Source organism: Zophobas morio, unplaced genomic scaffold (assembly GCF_036711695.1).
Source record: "Zophobas morio isolate AGI-343-1 ecotype UQ-CSIRO unplaced genomic scaffold, CSIRO_AGI_Zmor_V1 ptg000223l, whole genome shotgun sequence".
NCBI lineage: Eukaryota > Metazoa > Arthropoda > Insecta > Coleoptera > Tenebrionidae > Zophobas > Zophobas morio.
Window position 1 is genome coordinate 91843 of NW_026972327.1, and position 21951 is coordinate 113793.

A 21951-nucleotide genomic window follows, 5' to 3' on the forward strand; every position below is an offset into this window, starting at 1 on the left:
AAGTCGTCGCCTTAAGGATCTATTCCAACGTCAGATCCTCCTAAAACAATCGTTCGGTAGAATTTAATTCTCGGGCAGTAGAGTTTTGAGGATCTTTTATGTATGTACGCTGCCCAAGGTAATTTACAATTAGAAGATAGCTCAAAATATAAAGATATGAATATTACCTAAATAAAAGCTGAATATTGTTGTATTAACACTTGCATCAATGATCGCTACGTAAATTTGTTTAGAACTAAATATTCACTCGGTTACTCCGCACAAAATTAAGGATAGCTGAAGCTGGAGTCTTTCTTAAAATAACTAAGGGCATTACTAACCAAAAATAATAAAAAAACAAATAATTGTTCAAGAACTTTTGTTCAACGTAGTTTTACACACTATAAGAATTTATTCTAGAAATGTAAAGTACAATCTTTCACTACCAAATTATGGATTCTAGTTTGCGTTCAGTTATTTGTAAATTTCAATTTTTTAAAACTGTTATTTCAAAATTATTCAAAATATTATTATTAACTAGATTCCTTGTATTGTTTGCTTCTTTACCAGATTATTTTTAATAGTCATGAAACTTGTTCTGCATTTTTGCATTGTAATATTTTAAGTTTAGTATATTTCGTTTTTGTTATTTAAAGCTGGTGTATTGTTAACTTCAATATATTTACACTTTTAAACTAGGACTAGATGACTCCTGCGTCTTTTTAATGAACGACACTTGCACTATCTTTATAACATTTTAAACCAAGCCACAATTTAACAAGTCGAAAAGTTTCAGCAATGTTTTTCACTAAAGAAAGCTAGAACTATCTTATTAAATTTTGTTCAACTAGGTGATTGCTTCTGTTATAACCAAGCACTTATTCTCTTTAAAAAAGGTATTTCGCTATTATGTTATAACCAACAAAGCCCAAAAATGCGTGATTTGTAAAACAAATCATAAAGAATTACTAATGTTAGATAAAAGAAACTACCATTAAGATAGGTAGCAGAGAACGTGGGCTTCGATAAAACGAAAAAGGAAACTAAACGAGGGCACTAAAAGATACTAAGATCGTAAAAATGGAATTAAGAAGACTGCAGAACAATAACCTAGAATAAAAGAACTTAAAACAAAAAGATAGCTTTATTATAAATTTTTTTCATTCGAGAGTAAGACGTTTACTTTATATACCTGCAAGAGAAGAGAAAATATTTGAACTGCATATTCACTACAACTAAACTAGGTTAGTATTGTAGGCATGGCGTCAAGTTATATTGAGACCCTTGGATTACCATTTAAGAAAAACGGACTAAATTAATGACGTTAGAGAGCGCTGAAATAAGGCTGTTGCCATAGCAACTTCTCTAAGTGTGCTCACGTTGAGTAAAAATCCTCCCTTTAGGTGTATTTTTGTTTCTATGCCCCTTAGGTTTTACTTTATTCAGATTATTTTTAAAATTATGCTTGCATAAAAAACCGATTAAGGCATCTATATTATAAGCTTTAGAATATTATACATAGAGCTGGTTTATTCAGACAGCCTCATTTCAGTACTTTAAAACATTTCTTTTATGTATATTAATTATAGTAATAAAAGATGAATTTTTAAGTGAGGAAAATTGTAATAAGGTGGGAGCCTGATCTATTATATCTTGCATCCCGGTTGTGTTTATTAAAGACTAGTAGTAATTTATCCTTGCTGTCATAGAAAATGTTATTACAACACTATATTGTAATTTTTTAAAGATTTTCTTCTTTTTATTATATTAAAAAAAAAAGTAAACAGTTATTGTTATGACCAAACCGCTTTCAAAGTTCTATGAAGATAAAAAGCGCGGAGTATGTTATTGAAGTAACAAAATTGTAGAGGTTCTAATGTTAGGGAAGTAAAAACCCTTTAAATTATTAATATAATTTAAGAAACGGATTAATCTATAAGGTATTAAGGAGCACTATATGATGTTGTTGTCATAACAATTATGGCCAGTGGAAAAGGGGTACGTAACAAATTTATGTATGTAACACTGTATTACTCATTTATAACCATTACGCATTTTTTAATAAAAATTATTACATAAGGAATAGGGGTGATGAAAGGAAATATCATATAATATAAATGATAATTAATTGTCAATTTCGGGGTTTAATATTAATGCTTCTACAGAGTAATGTTTTAATATATACAAAAAAAATAATTCGGATCTATAATTAATATATAAAGTATACATATTGACATCAAAGCCTGCCTAAGCATTCTTTATTAATTAACATAAACATATATCATCATAAGAGAAAATTTATTATATCAAAAGTAGTTAATTTATAACACTTGATTAATTTTAGGATACATAGGAAGTAAAATCTTTCTTGGTCTCTGAAAAATGTTTAAGTTTTGCTGTTGAAAAAGTGACTCCATAGATATGAAAAGCGACGTTACTGCTTTTTAACTATAATTTAAAGTCATCATTGTATAAACAAATATTCACAACGGAAATGAAAATAACTTAGTTTTACAATGGAGGCTCAGAAAAAAAATTGGAAATAATGGAAATTTTAGGTAAATGTAATTAAATAGATAAAAACTAAATTCGTCCAGTGATAGGTAGTTATCACACGTAACCGGGTCTGATAAGATCTTCCAAAGCTCCTATGTTTTAGTAACTCTCAAAAGTTATTTTATCCCCGTGCGGTAAACATGACTACTATTTAGTTTTTGTAAAATAAAGCCAAATTAAATGTTCAATATTCTTCTGTTGTAATTGGCTTTTCACTTACGGTTAGACCAAATGAGTTACAACTTGAAACAGGAAGTTAAAAAGCGCTTCCTCGACGACTGCATTAACAAAGTCAAGCCCCAATCTAAATGGTACATACTCACGGTAGATAGTGATGAGCCTGGTAATAATTATTATAAAGGAAGGTTCTCCTAGTAGACAGCCATAGTACGCGCGTAATATCATCGGTTATACGTATGACAGAACTCACCGACTCCGGTGTAACAGGTTTTATATAACTTATAAACGTACACCCCCCTCCTTTTTCTTCCCACAGAATTCTCCACCTCGCCTTTGTTTTCATTAGTTGTTGAAAGACTTAATCAACAGAGGCAACGTCTTGCCACCTTTGAAGCTATCTATATTATATATCCTTGTCTCGAATCCTTCCAACAGCTCATCGAAGATTTTAAGCCGGGAAATGTCCTCTATAAGGGAGCTCACATATTCACACTGACCCGTACTTTATATATATACAAATATTAATTTATAAGCAGGCTTTTAAAAATTTTGTCTTAAATCCTATTCACAAGGAAAAGAAACTTGGACAAAATTTTACTTAGAAATATTTTTCATACTATTGATTTACAAACTAGCCATTTAAAACTACTTAACCTTTTTAGTGGTCTTTTCATATTTACTGATATTCCTGCGTTTTTTTAACTTTCATAAATAGTATATCTAACTATTAACATTATTCTCCGCACTAAATCACTCTAATTACCAGCCACTTCGGAGAAATTATTCACTCTTTTAGCTATAAATAATATTTCAAAGTACATTTTAACCTTCTTAGAGCTGAACCTTAATTTTTTGGGTAAGAGCTCCTTTCCTTTTTTTAAAAATAATTCTTATACTTACTATCTAGCTATTGAGTCTCAAGTATTTTCCTTGGACGAACCTCTCGGACTTTGGGCTGTTTATAGGTTTTCTTAATTTTTTTATCTTTATAATAGTTTATTATTGAACTTTATACATGATCTTAGTCCGCACGGCAAAGATGAGTTCGATCGTATTACTTTGTATACTGCTGACCAACTAGCCACGTTGTTTTCGACTTTGGGTAGCTTCCTTTATAAAACTTTGCGTTGAATTAATGTCACTCCGTAGTAAATTTCAAGGGCAGCACCCGTATATTGGCTACTTGAATAGTAGCGAAAAGAATCTTACCTTTGCAGAAGTTGTTCACAGCCGCCTCCAATTTTTAGTGCAGCTTGGGGCGGTCCCCTCGGTGTGCGCATGTGCATTATTTGTTCTGCTCTTTCCTTACGAAACACGCGCAGGAAAGGGCAGGTCATCTGGTCATCCTCGACAGGGGAGCGGACTTATTCTCTCCGGTTCTCCATGAGCTGACCTACCAGGCAATGCTTTACGACGTACGCACCACTCTCCTCTTGTTTAAGCTTGTTGCTTAAAGAAAAACTTCTTTCCAGTGCTTTGACGTCAAGAACAACATGCTAATGGCGAACAACGAGGCTTTCATTCTTGACGAAAACGACCCATTATGGTGTAGTTTAAGGTCTCTCACTCACCATGCTCCTGCTTTCGTACACGTCATTACTGGTGCCCTCCATTGGCAGGCACCTTCACATTGCCGATCTGTCAAAGAAGGTCGCTGGGCTGCTGCAGGACTTTAAAAAGAGAGAGAAGGAGTATCGACCAACTAAAGAGAAAGTAGGGGGGGTAGTGTTTTTTTATTGGATGGTGTAAAAGTACTTGCGTCATAGCTTTCTGCTCAAGAGCTCGCAACAATTATGAGGAAACTTCCGAGCCTTAAGGAAGAAGGAAAAATAGTCTCCTTCCACTATAATAATGCAGGTAATTAGACTATTAAGGGCGAGGTCACTACTAACCCATGCGGGCGTAAGCATTGTGCATGACCGAGTTAAACAAGACTAACCTGCACGATATATGCGAGGCGGAGCAGGCGCGTGCTTTTCGTTTCCGCCTATAGAGAAACTCAATATTTGTTGCAGAACGTTGCCTTTCAAATGGATTCTAATAACAAGCCCATCAAGAACACCCTTTCGTGCATCCTGCCTCTGTTGAGGGACCCCCAAACCACTTACGATAACAAACTTCGTCTCGTTCTTCTTTACTTGCTACGAAAGCGAGGCGTCTCCGAGTCTGAGCTGAAGCAGCTTTTGGATTCGGTGCGTTCAAAGCGGCACTGCGTTTCCTTTTCATTGTTAAAAGCATCTTAACAAGGCTGATATAGCGAACGAGGACCGAATTATATTTAGGACATTACCGCTTCTGGGCGGGAAGGTAGACGCAACCAATATGAGCTCATCATCGCTTTTTTTTAACGTAGAAGTCTCAAAGATACTTAATCAAGACCCGGGAACACCAGAATTCCCACGCGCTGGCAGACATACCGGAGAAAAGTATTCGACGTCCCGCTGGACGCCTTTTGTGTGGGATGTGGCACAGGTCGTATGAAAACCAAAAAAATTGATTTAAATAATTTTAAAATGAGTTGCAGGCGGTGTTGCAGGGCAGCTCCGCCTCCATAGGCATTAACTATCTCGATCCAAAGCCAACGACTAAAACTAGTAATACAGAACCCGCCGCTCAGTCCAGGCGAAAGAAGTTTCTTAATTTTTTTATATACTTAAAAAAAAAAACAAGAGCTCTAATAGCAACGAACTAGAAAGACCTGGATATCACAAACGGAAGACAGAAACATTGAAAAGGTGGTTATATTTATTATTGGCGGAATAACCTATTCGGAAATGCGATCAGTTTACGAGATTTCTAAAATGTTCAGTACACCGGTTCTGATTGGTAGACAATTTTTTAAATTTTCTTTATTTTTTTTGCCTGATATTTGTACAAATTTTCAGGTTCGACAAACGTGTTAACTTCAAAAATATTTTTACAAGAGCTTAAAGATTTGGATGATCCACTAGAATAAACTTTAATTAATAATGCACCTTAACTAAAGGAATTTATTGCTAAAAATATATTTATATTTAAAAACTTTCTATTAGTAAAAAACATACGTTCTAAGTCTAATTTATATAACAGATAAAATATTTTTTATAAGCTTTCGCCTCTAAGCTTGTTACGGTGTGAAGGGAAGAAAAGCCGACATAAAAAAACCAATAGAGACATTCTCCACTTTATAGGTTTTAAAAACTATACCTCCGTTCAGGATTAATCCCTTTGCTAAGACAGTTTCTTATATACTGCTTCTTGTTATATGCAGAAGTTCAACATCCAGGCAACTTCCTCTTATGATACTATTAACAAATATATATATACTTTTCCATTACAATATTTATAGCGATTTTTTTTAATGTACAGATCCACAAAGGAAGTGAATAGCTTTTATTTAAGGGTTTAATAACACCTACTATAAAAAGAGATGAGCAAGAAATTTTATCATTTATATATTTTTTAAACAACGCATTTTCTATCCCCTCTAAAAACTTTCTATTTTTTCTGTGCTGTTCTCTTCCTTACAACTTATTTCCTTGGCGGCCATGAAACTATGTTTATAAAAAAAATACATTAATCCTTGAATTATATATAAGTTATCAAAGGGATAGTAAAATAAGTAAGTGAATAGGAAGTTACAAAAAAAAAGAGAGATTACAGAGAAGTGTGCGAGACAGACAGCTGAAAAACCGTATCAGATAAATCCGAGGCGGTGGATATTTTCTCTTTCAAGCCTTCGACATGTTTTTGCAAAATTTTTAATTTCTCACTTAAACTATAATTAAAAAATAATTAAGGCGTAGCTTGGTGGTTATATACTAAATATAAGTAAAAGTTTTATTGTAAGTAGTCAGTTTTCAAATAACTAAGGCATTCTAAAAAAAGGTAATTGAATACTATCAGTATTTAAGACGCCCAGAATTTAAAATTTAAAAAGAATTATTAACAAATTAAAAGTGAAATAAAAAGGTAAAAAAAAAAAAACAATTGCACACCTTTCATAGCGAGACATTGTGTTACGTTAAACTTCAAGAATTCCCAGTCTACGTATATTTTATTTAATAAATATAAACCAATAGTGATATATAATAAATAGTGTTATTTTTGGTAGTAATAAGTATATACACTAATCCTCATAAATAATAAATAAATTTTCGAACAAAATTAAAATAACTGACTGCTTACAAATTTATTAAAGGAGAGTATTCACACTGTGATAAAATTAATGTATAAGGCTTATGACTTTATTAAATGATAATCATATATGTATACAACAAGTATAATTAAATAAATACACTCAAAACTCCTTATTATAGATGCCTTCGTATAAGCCGGAATTAAGTTTACAGATAACACTTTACTAATTATATTTGTGCGTAAGTGTTATATCGTTTTCCACACACTTCATTTTAAGATAAAACGACTTTTTTACGCTACTTTTGTATGTATGCTATGCCTAACACTTTAAAACAGTTTGACTGCCTTGTATGACCAGATCTTTTTTTAATATTTTCGATTTTTTCAAATTAAAACTGAAGAATGTATGTTATCACCATGCCATGAGTTTTAAGTTTACTGATAAATTGTTTATTTAAAATTTATAAACATAATAATAAAAACATAAAATAATCAAAGGCAATCCCTTGGGAAGTGATATCCTTGCAAAGCAATTCCTTTTAATTTTTACAAATTAAGTCTAAGTTGTACTAACCTGATGTATGAATTGCCTCATGTGTCTGTAAGTGGGGTCTTATAGGGGCTATTATTGTTCTTCTGCCTACAATTTTGTACTGCTTAAATTTGTACAATCCCTATGTATACATAATCTTGTATAATCAGTAATAGTTTATTAAATGTTTCTGTGCCTACTTTTTTTTGTAAGTTTCCAGCCCGTTGCCAAAAGGCATAAATTATACCTTCAAAAAATTTTCCTTCAAAAAATACTTTTATAAGAAGCGAGTCAACCACCATTGATACAGTTACACACGCCCAGAGGTGACCGAAAGGAACATAAGAAGTGACCATCAGTACGCTGAGCTAGAACGATAACTTTCATTTTCGATATTAAATTTTATCTACAAATTCCTTCCAAACAAACCCATAATTTAACAGGGTGTGTACTAGTGAACTCAGGAGAAGTGAAACGGCTTAAGTTATGGTTGTCTGCGGGATGCGAGTTTTTATGATGTTCGAGGTTAAGTTAGAACGATAAGTAAAAAGAAATTTAGATAGAAAGTGTACTTAATTTAAGCTAAGCCTTATTACGCTACTAACCTTATGAAAGGTCTGTTTAGCTGGCGCGTAGGATCACGGAAACAACATTAAATAGATATAACAAAAGCAATGGGGGTTAGCCAAACTGTTCATACTGTTGTAAAATAAGGGCCCACTCTACGTGTGGTAGCCTAAAAAGAAATGAAATTCATTCTTTGTCCTAAAAAGTTTAAAGCATTTACCGTTATTATCCGTCTTTCTTTTTTTAGCTCTTTGGCAACCTACGCCAGTGGAAAAAGCATTCACTACAAGGAGCTTCTTTCTCATAACATTCGAGCCCTTCCTAAAAAAAAAGTTTTAATTACTTTTTTTTTTAACTTCTTTATATATTATTATTTAATAATATAGGTGGCCTTAGTCCTCTCTTATGTTGGAACAAATTATTACGGCTTGCAATAGTCATATTTTTTATTTAAAAATTTTAAGCAATTATTAAAATATTAACTTATTTATATGAAAGTCAAAAAGAGTTTAACACCATTTCTTCTGAATTAAAGCAAGCATTCGTAAAGTGCGGTGCTATTTTGGAAAGCAATAGCGAAGATTTTGTCCAAAAGGTTTTTTTTGTTATATCATTTAATAACTCTAAATGTAAACTTATTTTATTAAATAGAATTGCTTTCAAACAATTTCTCGCACAGATAAAGGCGTTAGCGCAAGAGCTAACGTTGTTGTTTGTAAACTTTTGTATCGCGGTTGGGCTTCTTTGCTGTTTTACTTGAATAATTTTTAAAAAAAAACTTTTCTTGTAGATTCTTTATTAGAGGAAATTAATCACTGTTTGCCCCCAGATATACGCATTATGCAAGTACTTCGTGTTACTAAAGGGTTCAATAGATGTTACTGTGCTCAGCGCGTCTACAATTACATTCTCCCCAGTTTTGCATTTTTTCCTGCGCTTGATAAACTTTCAGCAGGCAAAAAATCATTTGAGTCTTTCGTTAGAAATTATAGCCTATCCGAAGTTCGCACGTACTTAAATCTTTAAATTAATGTTTTAAATTTTTGAAAATAAATTACTCAACTTTCAAGTTGCTTAATAATAATAATTTTTAATTATTTTAAGATGCTATAAAGAAGTCTCATAAATAATTATTATATTCAGGATCAAATAATTAGGATTCGACGCTTGCTTTTAAAATTTACAGGAACAAAAAGCTTTCATAATTATACTAAAAAAAAAGAATTTGGTGATCCCAGTGCTTTTCGTTATATAAAAAATTTTATGGTGCGTTATCGCTATATATTTTATATATTGTTTAATTTTTTTTTTATAGTTAGCTGATAACTTTAAAGTAAGAGGAATGGAGTTTGTTAAATTAGAAATTTCCGGACAAAGTTTTATGTACCATCAAATTCGTTACATAATTGGTTTGTGTTTTAAATTGTTTATAAGAAAATTTTAAAGGATCTCTCTTTTTAAAAAGGAGCGGTTGTTTGTGTTCTTCAAAAGATCCTGAGTGAGAGCGATGTAGATTTTTCTTTTACTCCTGGTATTCTACAAAAATAGTTTGTAATATATTTAGTTATTTTTAAAATTTTATAGCGAAATTGAATTTGGAGTTAGCACCTGCTTCGGGCCTTTCACTTAAAAGCGTTCGTTTATTTATGCTTAAATGAAAGTTAGCCAAACTTTATTTCTTTTAAATTTTACTGAACTTTTCTAGATGGATTTTGGTCCCTACAATAATTCTCTGGGCCATCTTAATGGCTTTATTGACTTGGAAGCTTCTAAAGTAAAATATTTAATAATTATAATATTTTATTTTTCCATCTTGAAATTAGCTGAAACTGGATGAGTTTGCTAGAGCAATGATTTATAGAAGACAAGTTGAAGCCGAGCTCGAAGAAAGAGTGTAACCTTTAGTACCTTACCTTATTATTTGTAAGTATTTTCTTTTAGATTTGAAAGATGGTTGGCCCAGATTTATAGAAATAAAATATGTGATAAACCTGAACAAAATTTCTGTAATTAATAAAGCTTCCTTCTGTTTGTAGTTTTTTTTAATATACCAATAAAATTAATAAATAGAAGTTCAATTTTGAAAAAAAGTAAATTAAAAACAAGTCAGCCTTTTTAATTTACTTTTACAGTTCTGTTAAGTTTATTTTCATAAGCACGCTCTGCTCGTCTTGCTTTGCACTTTGTAATGGAAGGAAAATTACCAATTTTATTAAGTCTAAAGCATCTTTAAACAATAGCATCTACGCATTCAGCATTATTAATTTCAAATAATTTAGAAAAAAGATAAGATTAGAAAGTGGATGAAGGCAAAAAGTTTGTTTATGTCGTGTCTAAAAAAATTAACTAAGAATTACAACAAATCATTGTAAAGTACAAATTATAATAAAAAAAAGTTTTTTACGAATAAGAAACGTCACCTCAGAATATTAAAAAAAAGGATAATTAAATCGAAGTGTATAAATACTGTATGACCGTCGTGGAAAAAAGATTTAAAAAATTAATGAATATAAGTCTATTTCTCTTGAAAATATAATAATAAAAAAATGAAAAAAATAACTTAAAAAAAAAAGTGAAGTAATGATATACAACTATGAAATAATGCAACTCATCAACATAAAATATGCGTGAAACCCAACACAACCCACGCAAGCATAATGCAAAATGTTCCCATGTACCTTTTTGGCAATGTGTACAACACTAGCGCTTGGTTAAATCTGGTTGGTGGCGACCAAGTCTGGAAATTATTTCCATTTCCTGGTTATGAAGCTAATCATATAGTGGACACAATTTGCAATTTAAAAATTAGGGGGATTTTCTTAGTGCGCCTGCATCTGTCTTTTAGTAGACTGACTTAATGGGCTATACCTTACTTGATACTTATATACATTCATATTATTTTAAAGTTCATACTTTAATCACTCTACAAGTATATATTAAAAAAAAAAAACTTTTAGAACTAACAATGGTTACTGAAAAAAATTGGCGGATTAACATTAATTTTCATTTAATTTTAGTATTAAGTAAAAATATATATAGTAAGTTGACAAATTCTTGTTAAAACATCTAAAAGGATATAACATGGGCAGTTGTTGTAATTCAGACCAGCATAATATTAGACGAAAAAAAAAAACTTTACCTTAGAATACAGTTTTTTTTTATTTTAAAATGTTGCTTGCAATATCTTTCGGATATTACAAAGTTTTAATATTTTATTAAATGTAAATAAGCGCCAAATTATAGATATTACGAGTAAATGCACAGCCAACAATAAATAAACTATCAAAGTTGCGAAAATATTTTAAAGGGTTCAATTCGATTAATTATACCTCGTCAATTAATAATATGCGCGTGAGCAAAAGTAGTGCGACTAAGCGCAATTTCGTTAAGGAAGTATTCTACCCTTTTATTATTTGCAAATTAGGCTCAATAGCTTTTTATTCGGGAGAACTACGGGAAGTGAAGTTTATAACCCGCTCCAAAGATGTGTAAAATCTCAGTATAACTGTTTTCACGCTCCCTGACTTGTCCTCCCAACGCATGCTTTATCTCAATAAAGGTACGAATGCTAATTAATGTATTCACTCAAACAAGTATAGATTATAAAGAGGGACTGAGAAACTGTCACTTAATCTGGAGCGGTGGAAAATCGAATAAAGAAAAGTAATATTGAAAGAGGCAGCCACAGGAAAACACCAATGTTCCTTAAAAACCAGCTAACATAGCTATTAGTCTTATAATCCACGGAAGGGTCTGTAGTACACCTTGTACCTAATTTGGCAGGCACGAGCACTTTAGTTGCTTGGATGGGTTTAGCAAGCTCCCCTCTGTGGGTCACAGGTTTTGTTATATTCTTTATACTAAAGCACGTTGCTACTGTTTTTATCTTTTTTTCTTGGCTCACAGTCGTTTCCTATATGTTTCTATAGTTTTATTTTAATCTAATTGCTCTTTTCATAATTTCTGCTTATCTTTTTTTTCTTTGTTTTACTATTAGTTTGCTTTATACTTTCTCATCAAGTTTCTGAATTATTATTACTCTAATGCGGTTACTTTCGCGCTTTTTATCTCTATAAAACGTTATAATCTTTACTTTGGTTATAACTAGCCTAGTTCCCCTCAATCTTGTTTATTCGTTACTGTTAAAATTAACTCGCTCGTAGAGGAAATAATGGATAAAAACTTTTTATATTATAAAAGTACTAAGGAAACGAATAGAAAGCAGTGGCTATCACTACCAGCCAGAAGGTGCAGAGCACTAGGGAAACCCCCTACGTGCCAAGAACTCCATAGTTCCATATTGTAGATAGCCTTTTATTGCCCAACTAATAAATAATCCTTTCCCAGATATAAAAGTGATTTCCGAGAAATGCACATAGTTTCAGTCAGGGATTTGGACTATGTGCTCGTGGTTAAAATCCGGTTTCATAACGTCAACACCATGCGAGTGGGCAGTTGATTGCGTTATAACTTTCACAGTTACAGAGTTATATATATTTTAAAAAATTAATCTTTCTTTTTTACAACCCCTAAAACACCGCAATAAACTAACTATCTACTAGCCCTTTGGCTTGCATCTGACAGTAAGGTTAAATAGCGGTGCTAACCTCACAGTATTTTTGGTTGAAGAGTCAAGAGATCTCATGAAATGCTTTATGAAGGTGGCGGGGAGCTACACCGATAAGTAAGAGAAGTTACAGAAAGTGGTTCAAATGTATTTTGTTAAATAAAACAAGAACAGAAATATAAGGCATTACTAGCATATACAGTTAAAAACAATCCTGCATGATAGTATAGCTAAAATATGCTTTGGCACCTGCCAGCATCGAGATTTATGACTGCTAGTAAGAGTAAAATGTTATATATATATATATATGCGTGCTAGGTAGACAAATAATAGCTAATGAGACAGGAGCATTACATACACAGCATCCACACATTAATATCCCGTTATCATAGCGCTTCTGCTTGAGGAAAGAATACAATATTTTTCTAATCAGTTGCTATAAAACGGACACTACAAGGCGTCCTTCGCAATACCTGTGGCGAGCCGATCATTTTACGTCGAGGCAGGCCTGTGACCATCACCCCGTATTCCGTCAAGGGAAAGAGCAACCATATCCCTGGTCCTAATGCATATGTACATAGATTACTGGGAAAAGCGGTTGTCTCCCATCTTCAAGTTAGAGGTGGTAAATATTCGGAAGAGTATCCGCATTGAGTAGAATCTCTACTGCTAAATTTTTTAAACACAACTTGAACTTTTTTTCTGCGGTTTCTCCATCCGTCAAAGGTCCGCTAACAATGCACGCACAGCGCGTAATGCTCAGTGTGGGCACTTATGCAGACCCCATCTATTACGAAAAAATTATTCTTTGAACAGTTATCGCCTCTTTTACATATTGTCTAAAAGCTGATTAACAACGTATAAACACAAAATATTAAATCACAAACACAATAAAAAATAAATGAAAACTATGGGCATCCCAACCTTATTAATAGAGTAAACATTTAAACTTATACCTTTTCAAATACTGATTAATACCATAGTTAAATTTCGCTTAAAAATTTCAAATATGTCCAATTAATATTTAAAAATATCATTAATTAGCTTTCATTGCCTCTCTTAGACACAATTTACATTGTACTACTATACAAGATACAAAGTACTATATGGAAATATGAGTTATAATTTAATAATATTTTTGCTAAAATAGTATGACGATAGATAGATATTTTAGTATATTTACTGTAAAAGTTTGTATGACCTAATAAACTTAACGTTAAATGTTTTTGGAATTTCTGTGGCCACAGCTAGCATTTTTCTTAGAACTATTCTTACTATTATTAAATGCTAGAAGCTAACACCTTCCTTGTAAAAGTTCTCCGCATATATTCTAGTAATAACCCTAAAGCTCTTAAGGTCTGCTTAAATAAGCAGCTCTTTTTTATAAAATTCTGAGATATTCTTTATGGAAAAACTAGGTCTTGATTGCCTTCTACCCAATGAATTCGCTTTAAGTACCAGATGGTTACACTACTTAGTTTTACTTTTTTTCAAATCTTTTGCTTATGTAGTGAGAGGTTTTCGCTAGAAGACATATTTTTGTAGTGTATAAGCGAAAAGGCAAGTGTGTCTAGCTTTTTATTACTATTATACTATATTTGCTCGCCCTTTCTGAGGTGATTAGGTTCTCGGGGAATTTAAAGACTATCAAATATATTATCGCAGTTACTTTTAGTCCTTTGAAAATTAATATATATAATACCTTTTATCTATACTAGTTTATAAAACTATTAGTCAGTGAAATAAACACAATAAATAGCTAAATGCTATAAGACTTGACGGCCCTAGCATTTAATTAAGGGAGTACAGTAAATAAAGAAATTTAAATAAAGCTTAAATACTTGATAATGTCATATGTGCACCTAACGTGAAAGGTAATGTATTTTCAAAAGATATCGTTGTCCTATAGATTTAATGATATTCGTTTACTACATTGACCTTTCTCCGAACAAACGTTTTTTTTAACGTGCCAATGTGCCTTAAACTAAAATTACAACCAATCGTTAACGATGCTGCTTTTTATTTTAAGTGCAATACAAAAGTGTGAGTAACAATTATTGTTTTTGATTAACTTACTTCTTCCAAAGAATGGTCCCCGTGTTAAATCCTGGTGATGTGTGTGTAGTTTTAGGGACTCAGTGGGGAGACGAAGGAAAAGGAAAGCTTGTAGACACTTTAGCCTCCGAATGCGACATTATAGCTCGTTGCGCTGTATCTTATGTGTACCTTGTTTATATTCTACATTGTTATACTACAACAACTGAAAGTATAATATTAAAATATTTTGTCGTAGAAGTTAAAATTTTTAGAAAAGGTGGTTCCTCTTTTTCTTATACTGTCTTTTAAAAGGAATACACTACTCATTGTATTGTGTATAATAGGGCGGTGATAATGCGGGTCATACAGTTGTTTTTGACGGTGTTACATATGATTTTCATTTGCTCCCAAGTGGAATTTGCCATAATTCTTGCTTGAACATTATTGGAAATGGTGTAGTTCTTAATGTGGAATCTTTATTTGCTGAAATTGAAAGTAATGAACATAAAGGTTTAACAGGTTTTTTTACTGTTGCTGTTTGAATTTTGAGTGTTACTAAATATTTTAGTAACAAAGTTATATATAGTGTAGTTATTTATACGTCTTTTACATTTCTTTTTAAAGAACTTTTTATTTCAATCTTAACTTAAATAGCATATAGCGAGATGGGTTACGCTTTTTCATTTCTTACTAATAGTATAAACTTTATTCTCAATTAATATAATAAATTTGAATTTTTTATTTTGAAGGCTGGGAAAGCAGACTCATTATTTCTGATCGGGCGCATCTTGTGTTCTCCATGCATCGAGTAGTCGACAGTCATCAGGAGGCCGAAAAAAGGATTTCCGGCGCTGATATCGGTACAACTGGTAAAGGCATCGGCCCTTCTTACAGTTCTAAATTGGTTCTAAATTTTTTTTTTAATTTAAAATATTACTTTTTATTTAGCTTATGAAATTAAATATTTAATTTTTTTTATTTTATATAATTGATAAAATATTTTAAAGTTTAAGTAAAAATTTACTATTTATTTCAGGTAATTTTATAAAAATTTATAGGCTTAAGAAATAGTAAGTCTTAAGTTTATGGAATTTCTTGGGTAAAATTTTTTATACAAACTATAATTTTTTTTACTATATACTTATTTTGTAAACATTTTGAGATTAGTTATATATTAACTGATGATTACTTTTTTGTAATAACCAATTATAACCGGTATATATTTTTATTTATTATTTTTTTTTTTGTATATTTAATTTTGTTTACTTTATTTTTTTAATAATATTCATAACATGTTTAATTTTATTATTGTAAGTTCGTATTTCTTAATTTCTTTATTTGGATTTTTTTAAATTATTAACTCTTACCAATTTATTTGTTTTATAGTAGAAAAATTATAAATTATTATTTTTATTTATTTATTTGTATATGTTGTTTTCTACTTATAAACTTTTACTTATGTGAATTTTTAATTTAGATTTAATTTTCCCAACGTTTTTTATTACTTTTGTAGCGAATAGTTGATTTAATATTTTCTAAGCTTTAATTACTTTTTTAAATTGTTTTTTTTAACTTGCATTTATTTCATAAATTTCTTTACAATTATTACTTTTCATTAATAGAATTTTGAATATTTTTATATAAATAATTTTTTTTATTGTTGATATTTTTGCTTTTTTGCTTTTTTTTTATATATATATATAACTATTTATCATATTTAAAATAATTTTTTATTAAATATTATTTAAAATATTTTTTTATACAATAATATTTTAATTTGCGCACAACTATTATTATTTTTACTGGTAAATAATATTTTACGTGTTATTGATTTATATAAGACTTATAAGAAAATTAATCATATGAAAATTTTTAATGTTGTATATGAACAATAACATAATTATTATAGAAAAGTTTAATATAAACTTTTGTTAAAAATATTAACTTATTATAAAGTATATTATAAACAGTAATTGGTTTAGTATAGAATAGTATAGCGGTATTTACTAAACTATAAACTATCATAAAGTAGAGAAGGCTATAATTTTAAAGGCTTTTGGGTAGCGTCAATCCCCCAACGCTAGTATACCAATGAAATACTAAATAGAACGTCGTGCAAGAGCCATTATATTTATATAGCATTTATCCTCGGGGAGTATTGATGAAAAAATTTATTGGCAATTTTTTTAGTGATCCCAACAACCGGAAACCACGTGGTGCTTTACTGAAATGAATTATAATATTAAATAAAAAAGCAGTTGTTGGCGCAATTTTAGTGGCCCCTACAACCAGAGGCCTCGTGGTATTTCTTAAGAAAACTTAATATAATGAAAAGCATAACACAAACCCTTGTAAAATAAGTCGACGAATGAAACATTACATAAAGTTATACAGCCACTAAAAAGTTTTGTTTTTAGCCAAAACAATTTTTTTGAGTTTTTTAAATATTCAATTTTTCTTATGACATTTTTATATCATTATACTGCACTTCACTGTGAAGTTTTAGTAACCAATTAGAAGCTTTGGGTCGGCATTGATAAAACTGTGGGGCACGTGGGTGAGGATTAAAGAGGATTGTCACGTGGTAGGGCTTGGCTCTTTTTAGAGAGTAAACTTTTCTTTATTATATAAGGCAGGCATTCACGTGTCGTAGCGTGACCATCATCTTTCTTATCCGACCCCAGCTCCTGTTTATTGACTGAGCTTGAAGAACCACATGATTTTATAGTTTAAAAGCACCCTCATGTGCTTCTATGAGCTTTCAGGTCTTTACTAGTTTTGTAAAGTTTACAGTCTGCAAAAAGAGAGTGTTTTTTATTGGTTATTAACTCGTGGGAAGTTAAAGTTTTTTTATAAGAAGGCAACAAAAAAATTCATATTTTTGTAGAGAATTTTATAAACTATACGAAAATAATAAAAACATTAAATAGTAAAGTTTATATATAAAATATTAAATAAACAAGTAAAAAGTAGTAGTATACTATGAGTATAATGAAAAGTATTTTTTTTTATAGTCTCGACAAAACTTGCGTGTGTGTGACTTGATTGGAGATTTTGATTATTTCGAGAGGCGGTTTCGCGCCCTTGCACAGCACTACACACGAGCTTATCCTGGAATTCACGTGGATGTTGAGGAGGAACTGCAGTTATGCAAAGTTATACTTATCTTTTAATTTGTATTTTCTATAAGGAAAACTTTTTTAGTAAAAAGAAGTTTTACTATTTATTGTTATTGTGGATATGATTATCGTTTATGTTATCACTTAACTGAGCAAAAGTGTTAATACGAGCGTTCTATATATTACTTTTTTTTTTTAATAGTATATTTATATTTGTTTATATATTCTTCTTTTGTTTTTATTTTACATAAAATATTTTATTATATATTTTAAATGTGGAAAAATTAGAAACTTTCAAGTAAACTACGCCCGCTTGTGAGGGATACAATTGTTTTGCTTAATAACGCCGTTCTTTCAAACAGTTTGTTTCATATATTTATTATTCTTTTCTTAATAAAATATAACAAAAAAGTAATTTCAAAGTATTATAATATAATTAAGAATAATTATTTTTTACTTTACAAATTTCAAATTATAGTAAAATGAATATTCATATAGAAGTTATTTGTATTTTATAATATTATTTTTTATTTTATTATTAAGAAAAAAAATGTTTTAAAACTTTATTGAAGAATTTTTTTTTTTAAAAAACAGAATCGGTTTACATTATAATAAATATTAGATGTTATCTTTTAATTTTTTAAACATGTAGAAAAAAATTTACAAATATAAAATTTCTAAAATTAAATAAATATATTTTAAAATAACCAAAATACCAAGCATGCTAGAAACATAATGAATTTGTTGACGAATAGAAAACGGGATTATTTATTTGAAATTTTTATTCGAATTTTGATAGGATTTAAAAAATTAATATTTTTGAGAAGTCATTACCAATTGAACAATGTTATACATAATAAGCTCATTTATAGAAAATTCATTGAAATATATAAATAAAAGTGTTATAATAAGCAAAAAATATTACTCTTAGTTAATAATATAAATTTTTAAAGCCCAGAAGATTCTGATAGAAGGCGCTAACGCGCACATGCTCGACGTGGACTTTGGCACTTATCCCTTTGTTACTTCTTCCAATTGCTCAGTGGGCGGGGCCTGCACAGGTGATTATTATAATTATTAGTGCTCTCTTTTTTAAAAAGGACTATAGATGTTATTTTTTAAAGAACATTTATAATCATATAAGTTCATTAAAGATTATTATTTTAATTTATAATAAAAGTTATATTATTATTGTAATATTCAATAATATTAGCATTATTAATTTAATATATAAGCAATATGTACTATATAATATTTTCTATTCAATATGCATAGCTATATATCTTAAATATATTATAAAACTTGTTATATTATACTTTACCATCTATTAGACTTTATTATACTTACGAAGTTCTGTTATATATCCTTATTATTTTCTTGTTAATATTTGGTTTAGGGCTCGGCATTCCCCCTACAAAAATCAGTAAAGTTATAGGAGTCGTAAAGTCTTACACAACGCGTGTTGGGGGAGGCAAGTTTCCTACAGAACAGGTGAATGTGATTGGAGAGAAACTTCAGCAAATTGGTGACGTTCTTTTTCTATGTCTACTTGTTTTTTATTATTTTATCTTATATCATAGTAATGTTCTATAGTTTAGTTTAGTTTGAATAAACTTTAAGCTTTATTATTGGTAGAACTTAACAGTTTTAACTTACGAAAAGTTGAAAAATATTTTATTGGCTTATTTTTCATTTAATTTTTACATTATTTTTTAAAATCCATGTTTTTATTGTCCAATTCTTTATTGTGTTGAAGTATATGTATCAGTCAGCTTTAAAACAATATATGTTGGTTTGGCATGCACCAATCAGGGTATTAATATTTCATTAGGTTGAGTTTTCTTTAGCGCCCGCCGAATTACCTGACTCATAACTATTTTGTAATTTGGAATATTTTCTACCAAATAGTGGAGATTTTTTTTTGATTACCAATGTCGTTTTTGTACCAATTTATTATAAAAATCAGGTAACAATTCGGGTTCTATGTTTGTTGATTGTGGGCTAATAAAGGGATCTTGTTTATTTGTGTTAGTCGATGGGTGGTTAAGTGTAGGTTGTTGTTATCGGCTTTTGTCTTTATGAACTTACGTGCACATGCCGCGTGACCTGCAACGCATTTTTGTTTCTTATTCGTTCATTGACTATAATAAATTTTGAAGCTAAACTAGTTAAGCATTTTAAAAACGAATTTCTTTATAAAGTAAAATATTTTTTGTATAATTGTTGTTTTATAATTTTTAGCTTTTATATACGTTAACGCTCTTTTTATAGCTATTAAATATAAAAATAATAACAATAGCTTTCAGTAGTTACAAGATATAATAAATTTAATAGTTTGTAAATAAACAAATCAGATATTTCTTGCTATCATCGAATCGAATGATTAAAAATCTACAGGAGAACTTTTACATTATGGTTGATTCCTTGTTATTTACCTATTAGGCCGTGAAGTTGGAGTAACGACTGGAAGGACACGACGCTGTGGTTGGCTGGATTTGGTGGTTTTGAAGTACGCCCACATGGTTCTTTCTATGCGTTTTTGTTACCTTGAATTGGAACTTTCTTGTAACTGGATATTTTTGAAATACTGCCTTTGGATTTGTTAATCCTGAATCTTATAATAAGCTTAGTTTGCTTTTAGTATAGTGGCAACAAATTGGTAAATGAAGATCCCTTTTATTGGCTTTTATGGTTTAGTAAAGTTTATTTCTTTTATGTAAGTTAGCGTGGTCCAATTAGTTATGAGAATTTACTGTTTAATTAGTTTGATTAGTGCTCTTGGTTACATATGCTTTCTACTGGGCTTTAAATATATTTACACAATTATTTCTCTTATCTTCTTATTCCCTATAGTAATAACGTATTTATTATATTTGCATATACTACTAATATTACTATTTACCCGTTTGTTATGACTTATTTTTTAGGTTAATGACTTCAGCTCGATAATGCTAACGAAGCTGGACGTTCTGGATACTTTTGAAACTATAAAAATTGGAGTTTCCTATAAACTTCACGGCAATGTTATCGAGGGATTCCCTTCTGACATCAATTTACTTTCAAAAGTGGATGTTGAGTATATCGAGATGGCCGGTATTCTTTTTCTTCTTCCTTTTCTTCTTTCTTATAATACTGTGAAAAGGTTGGCAGGAAAGTATTAGTAACTGTCGTAAGTTTGAAGAATTACCAGAAAATGCAAAACTTTACGTAAAGAAAGTAGAAGATTTGCTGAGTGTTCCGGGTTTTTTTTAATATATATAATATAATAAATTATTAATAATAGGGAACTAAGTAATAATAATTAGAATATATAATAAATTAACTAAAAATTATTTTTTATAATATACTTGCTAATATCAACATATTCCCCATATTCAGTCCAGTGGATCGGCGTTGGGCCTTCACGCGAAGCCACCATTCGCTTATTTTAAATTTGATGCATCAGAAAACATGTTCTAATATAATTAAATAAAATATACGATTTTTTGTTTCTCGTGAACTACTTTTTTAAAAAACATATTTTAGCTCGTTACCGTTTCGATAAATAAAATTGCACTTCACTGCGCTGTTTTACTTGTATAAGAATTTTGCAGTATATTGTATAAAGTATTTATTACATCTTTCATTTTTCTTTATACTTTTAGATTTTACATAAATAGTTGCACCATAGATATATATTAACAGCTCGCTATCAAAAAACAATTGAAAACGAATTATTTTTGGTTACTCAAACCTTTTAAAATTTAACATTTTAGTATTTATAATAGTACTTATAGAAAGGAAATCTTATTTAGAATAAAAATATTTATGGGAGCACGGTTGCTTCGCTCTTTCCTTGAATTAGCTTTATATTACTATCTCTTTTTTAGGGTGGCGCCTTATAACTTAGACATTGGCTCTTGCATCCCTAGAAAGGAACATTGCAACTTCTTTCTGTTACTCTCCTCCAGAGGTTTACAAGTTTAGTCGTAAAATAAACTCATGAATGGAATATTAATTATTTTTAAAATTAAAATCATTAAAGAATTTAATTAATAAACCTAATGGAAGCGAACTCATTGAACTAAAACAAATAAATAAAAGTGCTTGGAAAAGCTGCTTTACCCTTAACATTAAATAGATTTATACATCTCGGATTTTTTTATGAGTTATAGAATAAATATAAACAACATTAAACACTATTAAATTAAGCACTTTCTGTGTTTGACGGGCTTAGGTGGTTTATATTAAAAAATAAAGACTACTTTTGGGAATGTTGTAAATGCACTTTAACTTAATATTGCTTCGTATGACAC

General features: G+C 30.1%; 3 protein-coding genes and 1 long non-coding RNA gene across 4 annotated transcripts; 3 read left to right on the top strand and 1 right to left on the bottom strand.

Moving 5' to 3' along the window:
• The first annotated feature begins 2631 nt into the window (after positions 1-2631).
• Positions 2632-5671, top strand: LOC135146349 (syntaxin-binding protein 2-like). The gene is made up of 19 exons (XM_064078515.1): positions 2632-2669; positions 2762-2846; positions 2897-2982; positions 3062-3214; positions 3482-3571; positions 3623-3680; positions 3741-3817; positions 3876-3985; positions 4038-4130; positions 4188-4273; positions 4335-4428; positions 4482-4572; positions 4623-4681; positions 4731-4907; positions 4963-5022; positions 5080-5187; positions 5240-5346; positions 5408-5541; positions 5601-5671. Exons 2-19 carry the CDS (start codon positions 2767-2769, stop codon positions 5669-5671), a joined length of 1734 nt encoding a protein of 577 aa, XP_063934585.1. The 5' UTR covers positions 2632-2669; positions 2762-2766.
• Positions 5672-6117: 446 nt separating this feature from the next.
• LOC135146341 (uncharacterized) lies at positions 6118-6732 on the bottom strand. Its single transcript, XR_010283794.1, has 3 exons — positions 6693-6732; positions 6356-6472; positions 6118-6248 (listed from the first exon to the last, which is right to left on the bottom strand). It is a non-coding gene; the product is annotated as an uncharacterized LOC135146341 (long non-coding RNA).
• Positions 6733-9260: 2528 nt separating this feature from the next.
• Positions 9261-9925, top strand: LOC135146337 (pseudouridylate synthase 1 homolog). Its single transcript, XM_064078502.1, has 6 exons — positions 9261-9342; positions 9399-9464; positions 9518-9567; positions 9639-9707; positions 9757-9825; positions 9875-9925. Exons 1-6 carry the CDS (start codon positions 9276-9278, stop codon positions 9878-9880), a joined length of 327 nt encoding a protein of 108 aa, XP_063934572.1. The 5' UTR covers positions 9261-9275; the 3' UTR covers positions 9881-9925.
• A 4660-nt stretch (positions 9926-14585) lies between these two features.
• On the top strand, positions 14586-21548 carry LOC135146340 (adenylosuccinate synthetase isozyme 1 A-like). Its single transcript, XM_064078506.1, has 12 exons — positions 14586-14711; positions 14882-15056; positions 15287-15441; positions 17552-17692; positions 17945-18017; positions 18610-18717; positions 19053-19181; positions 20099-20178; positions 20584-20749; positions 20799-20897; positions 21035-21108; positions 21526-21548. Exons 1-11 carry the CDS (start codon positions 14589-14591, stop codon positions 21085-21087), a joined length of 1302 nt encoding a protein of 433 aa, XP_063934576.1. The 5' UTR covers positions 14586-14588; the 3' UTR covers positions 21088-21108; positions 21526-21548.
• The last annotated feature ends 403 nt before the right edge of the window (positions 21549-21951 follow it).

Coding starts and splice junctions, on each gene's coding strand:
- LOC135146337 (XM_064078502.1), top strand. CDS start 9,276: ATGGAGTTTGTTAAATTAGAAATTTCCGGACAAAGTTTTATGTACCAT. Junction 9,465..9,517: donor AGATTTTTCTTTTACTCCTG/GTATTCTACAAA, acceptor AAAATTTTATAG/CGAAATTGAATTTGGAGTTA. Junction 9,708..9,756: donor TTGACTTGGAAGCTTCTAAA/GTAAAATATTTA, acceptor TCTTGAAATTAG/CTGAAACTGGATGAGTTTGC.
- LOC135146349 (XM_064078515.1), top strand. CDS start 2,767: ATGAGTTACAACTTGAAACAGGAAGTTAAAAAGCGCTTCCTCGACGAC. Junction 3,572..3,622: donor GCTGAACCTTAATTTTTTGG/GTAAGAGCTCCT, acceptor CTTACTATCTAG/CTATTGAGTCTCAAGTATTT. Junction 4,429..4,481: donor ATCGACCAACTAAAGAGAAA/GTAGGGGGGGTA, acceptor CTTGCGTCATAG/CTTTCTGCTCAAGAGCTCGC.
- LOC135146340 (XM_064078506.1), top strand. CDS start 14,589: ATGGTCCCCGTGTTAAATCCTGGTGATGTGTGTGTAGTTTTAGGGACT. Junction 19,182..20,098: donor AGAGAAACTTCAGCAAATTG/GTGACGTTCTTT, acceptor TTTACCTATTAG/GCCGTGAAGTTGGAGTAACG. Junction 20,179..20,583: donor TTTTGAAGTACGCCCACATG/GTTCTTTCTATG, acceptor CTTATTTTTTAG/GTTAATGACTTCAGCTCGAT.